At 34.8% G+C, this 19260-nt stretch overlaps 1 protein-coding gene across 1 annotated transcript in view; it reads left to right on the top strand.

Moving 5' to 3' along the window:
• Positions 1-14929, top strand: part of Fsip2 (fibrous sheath interacting protein 2) — a 77064-nt gene extending 62135 nt beyond the window's left edge. Inside the window, exons 18-23 of the mRNA XM_042688393.1 lie at positions 1538-2035; positions 3126-3226; positions 9304-9350; positions 10973-11016; positions 13138-13207; positions 14793-14929. Coding sequence (XP_042544327.1) covers positions 1538-2035; positions 3126-3226; positions 9304-9350; positions 10973-11016; positions 13138-13207; positions 14793-14929 — 897 coding nt within the window. The remainder of the gene's footprint in view (positions 1-1537; positions 2036-3125; positions 3227-9303; positions 9351-10972; positions 11017-13137; positions 13208-14792) is intronic.
• Positions 14930-19260: the final 4331 nt, after the last annotated feature.

Below are 19260 nucleotides of genomic sequence, written 5' to 3'. Positions count from 1 at the left end.
GTTACCTACTCTCTCTACATAGATCACTTATAAGCCGCAGAAAGAATTAGGCAGTTAGGTACACCAAAACATATTATCTGTGCCCTTTTAAATTAGAAAGAAGGACATCCTAAGAGCTCTTTTTTTAAAAGCAGTAGCCATGAGCCAATCTGAGGATGAGTTAGATTTACCTTCTACAAGCAACAGAGAATATAAAGAACAGTAGATCAGGCCAGATATGGAGACATGTGGCTCTACATCAAGCTTAATTCTCCACCATCTACTGTCAGTTCACCATATTATTATTATGTGTTAATATGAATATTAATACATAGGCAAGAACAGATTCTCAAATCAAGTATCATGATGTGGGGATTTTCTTATCCAATCCAAGGTACTTATTTTGGTTTTATGAAGTTGCTTTAAACAGTCAGACTCAAAGATTGACTTGCAAAGTTACAGAGGAAGATTGACTCTAAGATGATTATGTTACTAAGTGGTATGTAGCATGGTCAAAAGCCAAGGAAATGGGTTAATTCTTTTTAGTTATCTTTTAAAATATATTTTGTTTATAAGCTAGTATTGGGGCTTCAACGCAGGGTGACAGGATTGGGATTTTTTCTGAAGACTATGGCTCTATTACTTGAGGCACAGCTTGACTTCTGGTTTTTTGCTAGTTAAAGATACGTTTGTTTCAGATCTGTCTTCCCAAGCTGGCTTCAAATATCAGTTTTTCCTTTCTCAGTCTCTTGTGTTGCTATGATTAGAGTTAGAAGCCTCTGGAACTCAGTTTTTAAAAATCTCTCTTTTCATCAGGAAGGTGAAAAAATAGGATATATATATGGACTAAGGATGGAAAATATAGAGTAAAAGTCCAAAGACTAAAATTTTCCTCATAACCTCTCTCTCTCTCTCTCTCTCTCTCTCTCTCCTCTTTTGTCAGTAATGGGGCTTGAACTCTGGGCTGGGGCACTATTCCTCAGCTCATCAGCTCAAGGCTAGCTCCCTACCACTTGAGCCACAGCATCACTTCTGGCTTTTTTCTGCTTATGAGGTGTTGAGGAATCGAACCTAGGGTCTCATGCATGCAAGGCAAGCACTCTACCACTGAGCCAATTTCCCAGCCCCCTCCTCATATCTTTTAAAGTAAACATTAGATGATTGTCTGCTTTCTTTAAAATACATGCATTTACATTTCTCTATGATTTTCTGCCTAGAATTAAAAACAGTTGTCTATTTTTTCAAAAGAAATGATGAAAAATGATAGCAACAAAATTATTTTTAACAAAAATGCAAAATTTAAGAAAGAAAATTTATTAGACATATTTTTAGACTAAAAGTAGATTAATGTGAATTCAATGTAAAGGAAATAATAACACTAGAAACTAATATCATTTTCATTTGGCTCATCCTGTTGCAATGCTATTTTACTGAAAAGCAGCATCTGAAGATATTAAAATAAAAATAAAAATCCCGAGAAAATAACCATCTTAAAAGGAATTAGAGGAGTAATGATTAAAACTTATTTTTGTTGTTGTTGTTGTGCTTTCAATTTCAGGCTGTTTGCAGAAATTCATTTATGAATATGAACAAGCCTGATATCACCAAGATAGAGCTTTTAAAAGATGTTCGAAGCAAAAAAGAGCTGATCATTCGGTTAGTAGCTCATGATATTAATCAAGTACCTTCAGAAACGAGCAGAGACGATGAAATAGGTTCTGATGAAGAAGAATTGGTTTTAAGAGAGTTTGTGGCCGAAGAGGGTTTAAGAAAAATATCTGAAGCTCAAGAAAGCCGAGTCCTGAAGTCAGAAGAAAGCAATGTAGCATCACCTAAGTCAACAATAAGTGCAAAGAGCCTGAGGAAGCTTTTATCGCTAAGCAATTGTTGTCAGTCTGAAAGTAGTGTGGCCATCAGAAAGACTGAAGCACCCATAAGCCGGGCTGTAGAAACTGATGAAAGAAGTGTTAAGAGATCTGTTGGTATGCTTGACATGGTGTCTTCTAAAAGCTTGGCTGAAGCTACCCTTCCTCGGGGGAAAAAAATGCACTACAAGGTGAGTAAGAAAAATGATTGTGAGAGACTAAAAAAGGTAGAGAACTTCACAAATTCTGTGCTAGAATGTTCAGAAAAGCATCCTACTAAAACTATAGTTACTCACACTAACAAGGCAAGTAATTAATAGATAATAGCACTGGGTTGAGAAAGCGGGTAACAGAAACCTAGATTAACTAGCTAGCAAACAAAAAGAGGAGATGGAAATAGTTAAGAGAAAGGAATAAACCAGAAATTATTGTTTCACATACATTCTAGTCTTATTGTATCTAAATTAAGTTTGAAAATTACCATTAGGCATTTCTTTCAGGGAGATGCATGCCAGTAGGATGGGACTGGAAGCCTTGAGAGAAGTCTGGTTGAAAGGTTTCACAGAAAAGTAGATCATTGGCTAGAATGTGTGGGACTCTGGATTTAACCCATAGCACCGAAAAGAAAAATCCAAGTTTGAATGTTGACTCACTCATTAACTATGTGACCTCTTTAGACAAATATTTAACTTTCTTCTTTAGAAAGTTTAGCAAACTTGCCCAAACTTAACAGGTTCATTGAAAATATGCTTACTCTCACCAGTACATTGAGCCAGTATACCCTACTATCATCCTGGTGACTACTTCCTGTTACTGCTTTCAAATGCTGATTCTCAATATTTTACTGTCGAAAAATGTTTACATTATCCGTCTGGGGAGAATTTCTGGTGTAGGATTTCCTAATGAGACCATTCTCTTGAGTCATAAATTTGCAGCAGTTCCCAAGTTATCAAAAAAGAAACCTAAAATGAACCATGAGATGTGAACAGATACTTTAGTCAATTTAGAAGCACATGATCTTCCAAGAAGAGATTATTGTATGTGTTAAGATGAGTAACTTGTGTTAAGATGAGTAACCTCAATACCGTAGAACACCTTCACTGAGTCATTCTAATATTGGAAGAGACATTTTAATTACAGCTATAGGGCTTATCTTTTAAGTAAGGTAAGTTAAGATTTAGGTCTAAAATTTTTCTCAATAAGGTATATATAAGACAAAAAAAAGGTCCAGTAAGATGTCAAACTCTATTTTGTATAACACCTGATTTGCATTTTTTTCAGAAAGAAGAATTAATCCCAATCAATGAACCACCACATTACCTAATACACAGAATTATGAGTTCATCTTCATACAATCAAGAAGATCTTATTTCATCTGCCAGGTACATTCAATTAATGTAATATTAGTATAGAAATCTTCCATTGCTGTAGGATATATAAGAAGTACAGAACATCTGGGAGAGCAGTCATTGGCCAAGTATTCAATTTTAGACCACCTTATTCCCTTCTTTCATTCTCTCTCCACTGTGGAAAAATCCTCCCATTCTCTTCCTTCCCACTTTCTCCTTTCTAGTGACCTAACCTCTATATTATTGAGATCTGCTTTTATATGTATTCATATCTTGGATCAAGAGCATGCTAGTATGTTGAGGCAGTTTTTTTAATCTGTGAAATAGCCATTGGGTCAAAATTAGAATGTATATAATCGGAACAAAAGGATCTCTGCTCATCTCTCAAGTAAGTGAATCATTTCAGTGTATAGCATTACTATAAAAATTATACAAAGATAAAAGGAAAAATGTAAGATGAAGCATCTAGCAAACAATTGTTGGATATGGACCTTTAACAATGGGTACCTTTACATGACAGAAAGACAATCCAAGTTTAGATTATTATGGGAGAAAACAGGGGGCAGAGTGTCCTGTAGACTCAAAATCTGATCAGCAACTCTAAAAACACCCCGCATTTTGCAAAGCTAAAAACAAAATTATGACCTGGAAAAGATGACTTTCCTGTATGGGGAAGAACTGAGAACACGGAGGAAAGCTTAGTTTTACTTTCTCCCCCATTTAACACAATGGGATGGTGTCGATCTGAATGTGACACTACTTTGGAGTACCTGTCTAGCTTCACAATTGGATATTTCTTTATGCAAAATTATTTTAATATAAATAGTATTAATGCAAGCAACTCTATTATTTGCATAAGTAAAGGAGAGGAAAGGGATACAGGTAATAACTCAATACAAATAAATTTAGAATAAGATGGTATCAGGAAGTTCTAAGCTATTGCTTTTCAGTGAAAATAAAAAATAAACAACTACAAATTCACTAAGACAATTTTCTAACTGTATGGAAGCCTATTGAATATTCACAACAAATATTTAAACACTTAATCAAGAAAAGGCAACCCTGAAAATAGTAGAGAAAACCCCTATGGGCTTCTATTTATTCTTACCAAACCTCTTGTCACCATAGCACAATGTAGTTAGGAGGAAGCAGCCACTACCTTATGACCCACTCCCCCAGAAGGCACTAGTTTGCAATGCTTTGAGCCAGCACTAGTTATCCTAAGAAATTTATTTAATAGGATATATAAATCTCAGATAATTAAAGCAAAATTCTAACTTAATCTTTCATTCAATCCAAGAACATTGGGAAGGTAAATCATATGTAGGGACCCAGGAAAGCATATGCTCAAAAAAGATATGAGATAGTAAGACTCCACTTGAGAGACTCTTCTCATGTTTATTATCCCACTAATTACTAAAGGATACTCATATCAGTCTACAAAAGCTGAAAGGAGTAGTTCTTGTTTTTCATCTCACAAATGCCAAATTTCCACAAGTGATCATTAGGAATTTTCAGAAATAGGGAATATGGCAGAGTCAGAAGAATAAAATAAATCTCCACAAAAATGAAGAGTCTCTGAATTGGATGTGATCACATTTAAAATATAACCTTCAATATGCACAAGGAGTCAACATAAACAAAAGTAAGGAAAATGAGAAAAATATGAAATCTGAGAACACTCGAATTATTTTTGTATGTATTTTATTACCTCTAAGAAGTTGTATAAAGGAGTTGACATTTAACAATGCAGTTTAGGAATACAATGTATCTTGATAAAAGAAATTATTTTTAAAAGAACCAAACAAAAATACTGGACCTAAAACCAATAGCAGAAATTGAAATTTTTTACTTGACAGATTCAACTACAGATTTCAGTAGTCTGACAAAAAGAATCAATCATTTGAATGTAAATCATTTTAAATTTTCAAATCTGATTACCACAATTAATTTTTTTAAAAAACCAAATCAGAAGAAAATTCAAAACGACAGAGCCAAATGGCTTGGGAGAAGAGGTGATTATCAGTCAAATAAAGCCCAGGATTGGTATAATACTAGCTATTCAGGAGGCTGAGATCTGAGGATTGCAGTTGGAAGCCAGCTCAGTCAGAAAATTCCATGAGAATCTTATCTCCAAGTAATCACAAAATAATTACAGAAAAAGCCAGAATTGACACTTGAACTCAAATGGTAGAATGCTAGCTCTGAGCAAAAGGAGCTTCGGGGCAGCACTCAGGCCCAAAGTTCAAGGCTCAGGCCCAGGGAAAAAACAAAAAAGAAAAAACACCACAACCAAAAAAAAAAAAAAAAGAAAGAAAGCAGTTAAATATATATACTATGGGGATTCACATACAAAAATTGAGAAACAGACAGAGATTAATTGTGGAAATAAGTATGCCTATAAACTCTCAAAATTTGAAGACACGGGTATGCATGAGTAAGAATCTCAAGAAACCCCAAGCAGGCTAATAAACTAAGTAAAGACACCTTTTAAGCAAACCATCAAAATACTGAGAATATATTTAAGGTAGAAAGAGAAAAATTCATTCATCATACATAAGGAATTTCATGATAATTAGTAGATATCTCAGAAGAAATTTTGGAGGCTATAATGACATATTTTCAAGGTAAAAAGGTAAAAAGACAAACTGTCCAGTTGGCAAAAAAAGTTCATAAATAAAAAGGGAAAAAATCAAAATACTTAAAAGCATAAAACCAAAAGAGTCACATCATTAAAAAAGGCTATGCTTTTTTTTTTTTTTGTCTATGATAGGGCTTTAACTTTGGGCCTGGGTGCTGACCTTCAGCTCTTCAAGTCTAGGCATGTGCTCTCCCCCTTGAGCCACAGCACCACTTCTGGTTTTCTAGTGATTTATTGGAGATAAGAGTCTCACAGACTTTCCTGCCCGGGATGGCTTTGAACTGTGATCCTCAGATCTCAGCCTCCTGAGTAGGTGGGATTACAGGCCTGAGCTACCAGTGCTTGCTTTAGCCTTGCCCATTAAGAAATACTAATGAAAATTTCCAAGTTGAATTAAAAAGATAATTAGTAGTAACTCAGACTCAAAAGGAAAATATACAATTCTAGGTTGGGAATGTAGCTCAGATATAAGCACCTACCTTAGATGCAAAAGACCCTGGATGTATCATCAACACCACACACAACAAAATAATAAGTAACAAGGTAATAAATTCTCTAGTCAAGACAAACACATGAAAAAGCTTTAAAAGTATTACAATTTTGACTCATGGATCCATTTTTCCAAATGCACAGAGAAGATAAATATAAAACACAGAGTACCAAAAATACATAAAGATGGGAAATATAGGGCTGCGAAGGTGGCTGAGTGGTAGAGCGCTTGCCTTGCATGCATGAGGCCCTGGGTTCGATTCCTCAGCTCCACATAAGCAAAAAGAAAAAAGCCAGAAGTGGCGCTGTGGCTCAAGTGGTAGAGTACTAGCCTTGAGCTGAGTAGCTGAGGGACAGGGCCCAGGCCCAGAGTTCAGGCCCCACAACTGGACCTCCACCCCCAAAAAAGATATAAAGATGCAAACTGTGGCATCTGTAACATAAAGGAGGTATGAAGAACTCTAAAGCAGTATATCAATGTAAATACTTTATGATAGTATACATAACCCCATTGTAGTTACACAAAAATATCTGTAGTACACACATAAAAGGCAACGAAATGTTGAATATGATCTGTACAACTTGTGGGCATGTATCAGAGGGGAAAAGTAGAGGAGCAAAGGAAGGGATGACACTTCCCCAAAAGAAATGTATTCATTATCTTACTTATAAAATGGTAACTCCTCTGTACATTAATGTTATAAAAACAATAAAAAATTAAGAAAAAATAAAAGAGGCAACAAGAATAGATGTAATGTGAACTTCAAAAGCATCAATTAAATATATCAGTTAACAGCAATGGAAAAAATGAGGTACACAAAAAATAGGACACAGAATACAACAAAATAGATGAAGAAGATCCTTACCTACATGTCTTTAATCATGGCATAAATAAATTAAGTACAGAAAGTGCAGGGCTGGGAGGTGGCTCAGTGGTAGAGCGCTTGTCTTGCATGCATGAGGCCCTGGGTTCGATTCATCAGCACCACATAAGCAGAAAAAGCTGGAAGTGCGGCTGAGGCTCAAGTGGTAGAGCGCTAGCCTTGAGCTGAAGAGCTGAGGGACAGCACCCAGGCCCAGAGTTCAGGCTCCACAACTGGACCCCTCCCTCCCCAAAAAAGTGCAGAGATACAGAATGGATATAATCAATAGGATAACGTTTATGTTATCCATAGGTAACTCATTTGAGATCTTTGGAAGCAGAAGTATAATATCTCATGCAAATAAAATGAGCTATGGTAGCAATATCAACCAAGGGGAAGAATATCAAGTAAAAATAGCTATTACAAAAGAAAAGAAGAACCCTATGTCATGAGAAAAAGAGCTAATTCACCAAAAAGATTAAAAATATATATGCATCAAACCAGAGCTCTAAAGTGCATGAAATAAATATATACAGAATTAAAGGAGGAAAGAATTGATTGAACTATAATAGCATGCCACTTCAAAAGAACACTTTAAATAATGAATAAACGAGACAGAATGTCAATAAGAAGAGGACATCAATAACAGCATTAAACCAGTAGAACCTAGCAGATAGTTTTTGGAATCAATACCACAAAATTAATTCAAAATAGGACATATTTAAATATAAGACCTAAAACTGCAGTTTTTACTAATAAAAAATTAGAATGCAGGGGGTGGGGGGGTGGCAGGTGGGAGATGGGAAGGGATGGGAAGGAGAAACAAAGAGGAGGTAACAATGCTTGATAAGAAATGTACTCATTACCTTGCCCATGTATGGTATTTTCACAATAAAAAAAAAATAGAATGCTGGGTGCTGGTGGCTCACACCTGTAATCCTAGCTACTCAGGAGGCTGAGATCTGAGGATCGCAATTCAAAGCCAGGTCAGGCAGGAAAGTCTGTGAGGCTCTTATCTCCAATAAACCATTCAGAAAACCAGAAGTGGTGCAGAAAAAAAAATAGAAGCTTCCCACTGTAAGGATGTAGAGAATCTGCATCCCTATGTACCAGTGGTGGGAATACAAAGTGGTACAGCCACTGGGGCAAAGCATGCTCTGCTTTCTCAAAAAATTAAGCATAGAATCATCATGTGATCCACTAATTCCCCTGCCAATCATATACAAAAACAAAAAAAAGGATGAAAGTAGAGATTGGAACAGATACTTGTACACAGAAGAGTGACTGCAACTCAATTCTCCATCGCTGAACAAATGAGCACTCTATGACATATATGTATTTATGTGTGTATGTATATGTTGTTTTAAATGTTTTATATATATTAACCTTTATCTATTATATATTATGTATATGTATCATATATCATGTATATATGTTATATGGTTGCGTGTATTATATGTTTGTATAATAATAAGCACATAATCTGTAATATGTAAATTTGCATTTTTGCACATACATTAGATATTGTCGATATGTACATAATATATATTATGTACTGTAGATATATACATAATACATATGTATATATAAACATATGTATAAACATTTAATAGGAAGAAAATGTTAACACATGTTGCAACATGAGTGAACATGGAAAAATTTTTACACTAATTATTATATACCATTCACAAAAGGACAAATATCACATGCATCTACTTATATGAGATACCAGAGTAGCTGAAAATCAGGACTGCTTACAAGAGTTGAGAGAGGGAAATGGAGTGTTTGTGTTTAGAAAGCATAGAATTTCAGACAAGAATGAAGCAACTGTATGGTAGGGAAGGTTGCACAACTGTGTGAATGTACTGACTGGATCAGAAATACATGAAAAAGATGGCTAACCTGGCAAAATTTATGCATACTTAATAATTATTTGAAATGGAGGAAAGTCAATCTAGAAACAGCAGTTACATCCTAACAAATGCAAAGAGTTCAGTTTCTCTTACATGTTTTCTTCCATTTGAAGGATAATTGTGCTTTGGTTGTTTTTTTGTTTTGCTTAGTTTTTCCTAATACATGTGTTTTTAAAATAACATTCTTTTATCTTTTCTTTCTAGTGAAACAGAAGATTTTAACCCAGAGCCGAATGATAAAGAACTAGCAGGTTTGATATTTTTCTTAAGTTCAAAAAATCATTGAAAAGTTTTTTTATTATTTGATAACTTGGTTGTTTTCTACTTTTATAAGTTTTTATTTATCAACTTTGAAATTAATTCTGTTCCTTTTTATTACTTTGAGTAAACAATTAGAATATAATCAATATTCCATAATTCAAGTGTTCCACTAAGCTGGATACTTTGCCTTGTCTGATTTAGTGTGAGGCACTTACATTTACCACGTGATAAATTTTAAAAAGTGAATCATCATAAAAATTTATATTGGTGTCAGATTCCATGAGAATTGATTTTAATTATACCTCAGACAGATTAGGCTTGCTTTGTTTCACAGCCCAGTCCTACAATGTACAAACTGTTTTTTAAATGTACAAAGGGTTTTATAAGCTAAATTTATTTGTTCACATTCATATTTGTGAGGCTAGACCCTATTTCGTTTTGGTTTTAAGGATCTATTTGTACGGACTGCTTCTATGTGTTAGAACTGTATATTCAGACACCTAAGAGGATAAATGTGATTTTAACAATGACAGCATGCACAAAAGGCAGTGTTCACTATAATGCAGCTCCACCCCAAGTTTGTCATGAGTATTTCCAAGATGTACTCAAGAAATGTATTCTCTCAACTGGGAAGTGGAAATCATTTTCATGAAGAAAATTCATGGAATACTAGTGAATCTAACATAATTCTAGGACCATACTACAAGGACCTCTGGCGAGATTTCTGAATTATGGCCATAAACCCTGAGACATCTTGCTTACTAGAATTCTTTCATTGGATGAATAAGGGAACTCTAGATGTACACGGGGGTTTTGATGCGTCCAACATCACTGTCACTTCGTTAGAGAGGTCATGCTGTTCACTCTCTGAAATTGAAACTTGTTTTTTATCATGGCCCTATGTAACATACATGCCCACAAGTTGTACCGATCATATGCAACATTTGGTTGCCTTTTTTTTGTGTTTGGCTGTTTGTTCCTGACCATTATCTGGCCAACTGTAAATCCTAATTATTATCTTTAGTGTCTCTAGAGAGAAGGTAAACTTTGCAAAAGTGAAGACTTATGACCATTTCTACATGTATTCCTGAGAGCCTAAAGCAGTACATTGGAGTATCATAGACAAAGGTCTTTAGTGAGCAGGAGAACATGGGAAGAACTAACGGGGCAAGAAGAGATAAATAAATAGCACTTTGGCAATGTTGAGACTGAGATATCCATTAGACATTTAAGGTGAATGTCACATGAAAAATTGAATGTTTAAGTCTAGAACTCAGTAGATAGATTAGACTGAATATATATATTCCTAGTTTCAGAGAATACATGAAAAAATTCAAATGATTGAAGTCTGAATATCTGAGCCTCTTAAATACTAGGAATTTTTCTATCTCTTCATCAGAACAACTCCTCAGCTTGATCCTTTTCCAAGTTGCTCCTATTGCTTGCACACTAATAACAATAATAACTTTGTGTAATTCCTTGGTATAAAAAATTCAAAAAAATAATAAAGTCATGTGAGTCCTCCATTTTAAAAATATAATACAATTAGGTTTGCCTCAACAAATATACATAACTCATAAAATTTTTCCTTTCTTGTTTTCTTCTCCTATAGAAACTTCTCAGGAGCAAAAGCCAGAGAATGCAAACAGTGTTCAGGTAAGTGTTTTTCAATAGCCACTAGTTTGTTTACAATGGAGTCCACTTATACAAAGCCTCATTTTCAAAGTCCTATCAGAGACTGTGGTGGGACATGGAGAACATAAAGCATTTCTCTCTTCACAGTCCTTCACATTGGATCTCCCCAACTGGCTGAGAACCTGCCCCTAGTGTCTGAAAATCTTGTAATGAAAGTTTTCATTAGCTGTTAACTATCTCGTGGGAGGGACTTGGCCAGGTAGATAGCCCATACAGGATTTGGTAGAGGTAGGAAGGGAACAGTAAGGAGGGAGTGGTCAGATCTTTCTGCCTAAAGACTTTACTGACAGCTTTTAAAATTCCCCTGTGAACTCTCCTGTGAACTTAAGAGCTTTTTCCTTTCTAACAAGGATTAATACTCAAATGAGGAGAGAAGCTATGGACTTTCTCTTTTATTGACATTTTTACATTGTTTTGTTGTTAGTTGAATTAATTTTTTAAAAAGTCCACCCAACTTTGCATGTACACAACTCATCAATTATCCACGCATTACTAAGTATCACAATGCAACTATAATTTCAGAACATGTTCTTAATATCCTGTGACACACACTTAAGATATTTTGTTATCTTAAAATATTTTGCCAAGTTTCCAGAGAAATGGTTTTAGTTCTACACATAACCTCATTCTTACTTGTTAATGCAAACATCTATTGAAAGATATCTCACACTCCACTTGAGCAATAGTTCCCCAAAATAAAATCATATGGAAGTAAAGGGATGCGGTGAGGCTCTGGTTGGTAATCTATCTGCTCTAATCACTTCATAGACAATCAGAACTTTCCCACCATTTGTACTTTTCCCATTTGCTACTTATAGTAAAAACTATGGTAATTTGGTACCCTGGATATTGTATATATGTGTATCTGAATTAGGGAAGGAAAGGGGAGCAACAAAATGGAGAGACAAAGGACAAGGCAGGACACCAATGGAACAGGAGAATATGTTGGAAATGAACTTTTCAATTTAGGGGGAGGTATTAAAGGGGGGAGGAAAAGAGAGAGAAAAAATGAGGGAGGAGGTAACAAGTTTCACAAGAATGTACTTACTACCTTACTTATGTAACTTTAACCTCTCTGTACATCACTTTGATAATAAAAAAAGAAAAAACAAGGTTATCCAGCCCAATTCCAACTAAGCTGGAGAAAGCTGACTTTTCCCTGTCTACAATGACTGGATCTAAAACATAACAGCAGCAGGAGTTTGTGGAAGGAAGCAAATCTCAAAAAAGTAACAGATAACTTTGTGAGTTTCTTCACATACTTCCTGATTGGGAATTCCCATAGAAAGAATGAGAGAATTAAGTTCTAAAAACAAAAATCAAAACAAACACACAACAACAAAAACCCCACTACTGCTTTCTGACCTGAGTTAAAAAATGAGAATCTGATGAGATGGACTCTATGAAGAGATCCCTGCGTTATTCCCCATTCCCTCACTCTATTCTATTGCCTTGCCTTGAGGAAAGTTTTAGTCACAAAGCTGAAATGTAGAGGCACAGAGGAGATTGCCCAGGTATCACCAAAAATTCTGAGAGATAAGCCTTTCCTCTTACCAGAAGAATTAAGAAGACTCTCAATAGACAAAAGGTTTGAAGGATTTGAGTTCTAACTAATGACTCACATACTGCCTTTCTGAAATAACTGTTCCCTGCATTCACACAAGTGATTCAAGTCTTAAACCAGTATGTGAGCCTTGTTACCACCACGAAAACAAAGCACTTTTTTACACCAGGGCCCACCGAAGGGCTATATTATGAAGTTAAATTAAGAAAGAAATTAATATGCTTCTTTCTTCTTTCATCTTTTTAAGTACTGTGAGAAAAAGATTTGTTAGGTTACTCTAGGTAATCCAAAGAAGGAAGCAGCAAACAGACCTGACATTGTTGCATGTGTTAAGATTGGCTAAGTCCTGGCAATCAGGTATCAATGCTATTAGCAGCATCTACAACAAGGGCAAACCGTAGGAATAACAAAACTTATAAGCCTGGATGTCTGTAAGATGGTATAATGGCTTTACTATTAGATGTGCTTAAACTTTAGTGATGGAAAAAAGACAGTCAGCATGCCCTTTTCCTTGGCAGTTTACCACCCTCTTCAAAGGAGCTAATGTTGATAGTGACACGGAGCAACTCTCAAAGGAAATTAACTCAGGTACAAAATATGCTAACTTATAGTCAGTATAAGAAAGTCCTCAATAACATCATTGTGAATTTAGAATTACCTTGTCAGAATGAGGAGCCTTTCCTGTGTACATTATCAAAGGGCGAATGAAATAATATTCAAATTGCTAGTCATCAGTATGACCAGCTAGCCATCATACTGATGACTAGTAATTTTTAGCTATTTGTAACTTTACACCAAAATGGCAAGAGATGCAGTAACTGAAATCATTAGAAAAATATGAATAATAGAAGAAAATTACCATAGGTTATTCAAAGTCATCACACAAGCTAGTAAGCTACCAATCTATGATTCAAACACAGATCTTTGCCTGACTATAAGGCCTAAACTCCCTCAACAGCCTCAGAGTTTACACTTTCCAATGGCCTCTTGAGCACTCTAGGTAATATAAACAAGAACAAGAGGTCTGGAAGGGGGCTGTGTATATGTCTCTGGAGCCAGCGTACTCTACCTGAATGGGGCATTTCCATCCCTGACATGCTAGATTCTCCCAAGTCTTCTATTTCACTTCTTTCTGTATATCAAGAAAAGCAGAAACTGAAAGCTTTATATGAAATCTCCTGACTTTCAAATATCACAAATGGCACTTCAAAGAGTATGGGGCTTTGTTATTATATGCTTTTAACTCCTATCACAACCTAAGATAAACCAAGATAGCATGTTCTCTTAAACACCCTGTGCACTGAATAATTGACAAAGAAAAATCACACATGGGGATTTTAAAATATCATCTGTACAGTTCCATCTTCACAACAACAACAAATACTTGGGATTTATCCACAAAAAAAAAAATTGACCCAACAGAGGCCTTTACTTGCATTCTGAGGAAGAAAGTTTCAGTGTATAGAAATGCAGTTTACTCTGCCCTTTAGATTATGGACTTAAAGAGATGTACTTTGCTCACTTGAGTGAGCATAAACTGGGCACAATAATATCTGAGAGCCAAGCCAAGCTCTGGGGCCAGTTTGGACAGTTTTTTATGTATATAATAAGCAAGAGTTTGAACCTTGCCAGAATTCACTCTCTGAAGTATGACAGCATTCTTCCCATTCCCCCATAAGAGTATTATGAAGTCTAGTGAACACACTATACATGTTCTTTAAATCCCAAATTTAAAGAACATGTAAAGCTTTCAGTTTCTGCTTTTCTTGATATACAGAAAGAAGTGAAATAGAAGACTTGGGAGAATCTAGCATGTCAGGGATGGAAATGCCCCATTCAGGTAGAGTACGCTGGCTCCAGAGACATATACACAGCCCCCTTCCAGACCTCTTGTTCTTGTTTATATTACCTAGAGTGCTCAAGAGGCCATTGGAAAGTGTAAACTCTGAGGCTGTTGAGGGAGTTTAGGCCTTATAGTCAGGCAGAGATCTGGGTTTGAATCATAGATTGGTAGCTTACTAGCTTGTGTGATGACTTTGAATAACCTATGGTAATTTTCTTCTATTATTCATATTTTTCTAATAATTTCACAAAATATTTTGTGAATGTCAACTTCTGGATTCTAAGTCATGATTAAACTACTAACCATTATAATATTTGTTATTTTTCACAGATAATTCCAAATCCATTATATCCGTACAAGGATCTAAAATGCTTGCAAGAGTATCTTCAACTCTGTCAAAGGTGTTTTCTCGATCTAACCCAAATATTCCTAAATCTTCCTCAAAAGCTCACCAAGATGAAAACTAAAGCTTCTATATCTAATAAGAGTGGACTTTCCTTAGAAAATAAAATAATTTTTAAGTATAACACAGTGTCCTATCATTCTTATTACATTGACAATAATAGCAAAAGAAAACGTGATACTTGAGAAAAATAAAGTTTTAATAAATGCTTATTTTTCTATGAGTATTTTAACTGGTACATTAAAATACTGAAATTTCACATTTTAATGGAGTATCATATATCTCAGTGTGTGCATATGATACATATCTTTAAAGTAAAGGTATCCACCTCTTAAAACACCATTTCATCATGATATACTTTTAAAATCTTTATTATGGCTTTTGGAAAAGAATAGAACATTATTGCTGTCTGTCATCTTAATGTACATCTTATGATCCAGAAATTGACAACTGGGCATAATCATTGTTTTGGATAAGGATTTTTTTAGGATAAGAGATTAATAAGCTATTAATATAGATTGATATATCAATATAATCTACTGATACAGATCCTTTCAGTAAAAACATTTGAGAAATACTTGGTAGGAAATCTATTGTAGAAGTACCTTCAAGAGAGAACTTTACAATGGTATACATTCTTTGACAGTAGAAGGAAAGTGTCTTTCCTTCTGTGGTCCAGACTACTAATGTTTACCAGACTGAGACAACAGACTCTCATAAAGCCAACGTTCAGCATAACAAAAGATATCACTATCAAAATTTAAAAGCATTAAGGTTTACATACATCGGGATGTAATGATTTACTATGTAAGAACAAGGTACTCTTTAAAGATATTTTCATGGCAAAAGAGTTGTTTTCTTCAAATTCAGAATTAAGTTCACAAGCAGCCATTCACATACTTTTGAAGAGAAATGGCTGGAATTATTAAGAACTTTAAGTCCTAGGTAAAACTTTATTTAAGAGGATTTTCATTGGAGGAATTGGGTTATGTCCTGTATGCAGTTATTTCTAAATTTTTTTCTGTTTTGCTTTTCTGTACCCTTTGTCTTACATATGTTTATCTGATCTGTGGAAGGGAAAGGGAATTACAGAAACAGCAAAACAAAGAATGATCTAATGCAACACTTGATACTGTGTTGGAAATGAACTATATAGGTTGTGGGGGAGGGCAGTAGAGAGGGTTAAGTAGGAGAAAATGAGGGAGGGCTAAAAAAATGTACTGATTACCTTACGCATGTAACTGTAACCACTCTGTTCATCATCTTTATAATAAAGATAAGAAAAAAGGGAAGGGATGAATAGGGTAGAAATGAGTGAGAATGTTGAAAGGAGTGACATTGATTGGGACATACTCTGTTAATAAGCTGCTCTATTGAGCAATAGCAATTCTTTTGTACAACTGTTTAAAGATAATACAATAAACATAAATATTTTTCTTCATAAAGATGTTAAAAGAAAACATCAGATTGAATTTTAAAAAATGGGTGTTACATGATTTTTTAAAAAATTGTCAAAGCTAAAATTTCCAGAAGCAATATTAATCTCCTAAATGTTAGCCCATTGCTGTGAAACACTAAAGTTCTTAGCTTGCTGCTTTTCATATATGTATATGTATCAGTGCTTGTGCTTGAACCTGGAGCCTGCAGTTGAAGCCCTCACTAAGCATTTTTGCACAAAGCTGATGCTCTGCCATGTGTGCCATACCTCCATTTCCAGACTCTTATCAAGGGTTTGTTGCCTGGACTAGCTTTGAACCAAGAGCCTCAAACCTTAGCTTCCTGAATAGGTATGATTAGAGATGTGTGCCTCTACCATCCAGCTTTAATGATTTTTTAAATTTTTGAACTGTAAAAGGAGCTGAAAATCTTCTTATGAGCGGGACTAGCTAATAGGCATCTTAGGTTTTTTAGGGAGAATGTTTCTATCAAAACTGCTACACATACTATGGAACGTAAGAGCTGCCACACCACATGCGTGAATGGGAGCTGAGGAAAATTTATACATAGTACCAAAATTGGAATTTTATGTAATATTCACATATAATAGCATATTCTTGTTTTGAGCCTTTTCGACAATTAAAAAATAGGGAAGTCATATTGGTCAGGAACAGGTTACAAGCAAGATTTTGCTTATGGGCAGAAATCTCTGCAATTATGATACCTTATCTCTCCTATCATATCCTTATTTGATGTGTTTGTAGAAAATCAGTTGCTTATATATGTTTGGTTCAGATTTCTAATATTAAGCCAGTGCAATACATTTTTAACTATTACTGCTTTTGGAATATAATTTTAAGTCAGACAGTCAAATTTTTCACATGTTCATTGAAGCATTATTCACCATAGCCATGGCATTGAAATAATTTAAATGTGCCCAAGAATGATTTACTAAAGAAAATGTGGTCTATGTAGTTAATGGAATAACATGGACTGTCCAAGGAGGTCATATTGCCATTTGTCCAATACATATAGAATGAGCAATGAAATATATGGCATTTTCTATCATATGTGTTCATCTAAATTTTCAAATAAAAAAATAAAATATAAAAAAGTGGTTAACATGGGTGGGGCTGTGAGATCTGAAGATATACATAATGAACAAATAGATCTGATATGCAATATAGGACGATGGTTTATAAAACTCTAGTGTATAGGGGTTCTCTATAAATTGGTAGGTATTATTTGGCCTTACCATATAGAAAATAAACTATGAATGATGCTAGGCATATTAATTTACTTCACTATAGAAACTATTTTATTACTATATATATTCAGTAACATCATGTTTTAATCCTAAAGTAGAGTACATTTATTTTTAAGAAAAAACTTAAAAAAAGGGCCTTGTGTTTCTGAAAAGTAGTATGTTAGATAAATAATGCTTTAATCTTGACCTCATTTTACACTAATATTATTTACACACAAAATAAAAGGATTGTAATAAAGTTTTTATTAATATTTAGACCTAATACGTTTCTTTAGGTTCCTTTTAACTCGACTGTTCTTTCTTATTAGAAAACAGTGTTTAATTTCTATCATCCTGGAAAAGTATGGTCTTTCTTAAGCTTCATATAAATTATTACTGGGCTGGGAAGGTGGCTCTATGGTAGAGTGCTTGCCTTGCATGCATGAGGCCCTGGGTTCGATTCCTCAGCACCACATAAGCATAAAAAGCTGGAAGTGGCACTGTGGCTTAAGTGGTAGAGCACTATCCTTGAGCTGAAGAACTGAGGAACAGCACCCAGGCCCAGTGTTCAGGCCCCACAATCAAGGACAAAAAAATTATTACTACAATTTTGCATTTGGCCTTTTATGCTCAATATCTTGATTTTGCGATTCATCTACTTTATTGGATACATAATTTATTCCTGACAAGCACTACTCACTAAATAAACAACCCATACATTATTTCATCAATCTCTTAAAAGAACTCTGAACATTCTTGTTTAAATATTTTTGTAGACATATGTTTTAATTCATATGGACAACCAAGAATGAAATTTCTGGGTTACATGTTGATTAAAATTGCAAAATAGTTTTCTAAATTGGTTATACAGAGTACTCAAATCATACATAAATATATGTTATTCTTAAATTCTTCTCTGGAGAAGTAAAATAGTTCTGTATATCATCCTGAAAGAGAAATGATGATATATACCATCCAGGTAGTTTTAATAACAAATTTAGGAAGTACAAAATTCTTCTTATCAGTTTTACACAACCTAAAAAATTGTATCCCCCAGTATTGAAGGGTTGTATTGGTGAGAATACTTCCCACGGCCACCAGAGCTTCCTTAGAGAACACTGCCACTTACAACAAGGAAAAATTTCAGTGAGAGAAGCTAGAGAATGGTGATGACTTTTCATGTGTGTACCTAACTGCAAGTGTGTAACTAAGGTCTCAAAAGCTACAACTAAATTACCCACCGGACTTCCTGCTTATGATGCTACTAGCTGTGCTAGGGGAAACTATATCAAATATTTACTGAGCTATGTTTCAATGTCTGCACTCAGTGGGATGGTAAAATATAACTTACAGCCTTTAGCCCAAAAGAGAGGCCAAGAACAGCCCTGCTAATCTCTGTGCAAGAAGCAATGTAACTAATGGACTCAATAATTAAAGACAGATGAAAAGCATACTTCAATACACCAAAACACATCCTTTATAAAAATAAAACCCTTAGAAAATAAAAGCACAAATGTTACGTTTTTCAGTACTGCATTTAACATAACCAATAGCTGTGAACTAAGATCAAGGAATATTCCACACCAAGAACTTTGTGTTAAACATTGAAACATAGTCTAGTCCAAACTCCCTCTTGTTTTAGCATAAAATGTGGATACAATTTACTATCAACTGCTCTAGGACTTATCCTACCAATCAACACAAGGAAAAGT

This window comes from Dipodomys spectabilis, unplaced genomic scaffold, assembly GCF_019054845.1.
Source record: "Dipodomys spectabilis isolate Male_0828 unplaced genomic scaffold, ASM1905484v1 ptg000115l, whole genome shotgun sequence".
NCBI lineage: Eukaryota > Metazoa > Chordata > Mammalia > Rodentia > Heteromyidae > Dipodomys > Dipodomys spectabilis.
Note: the sequence above shows the minus strand (reverse complement) of the source record. Positions and strands in the feature narration are given on the sequence as shown.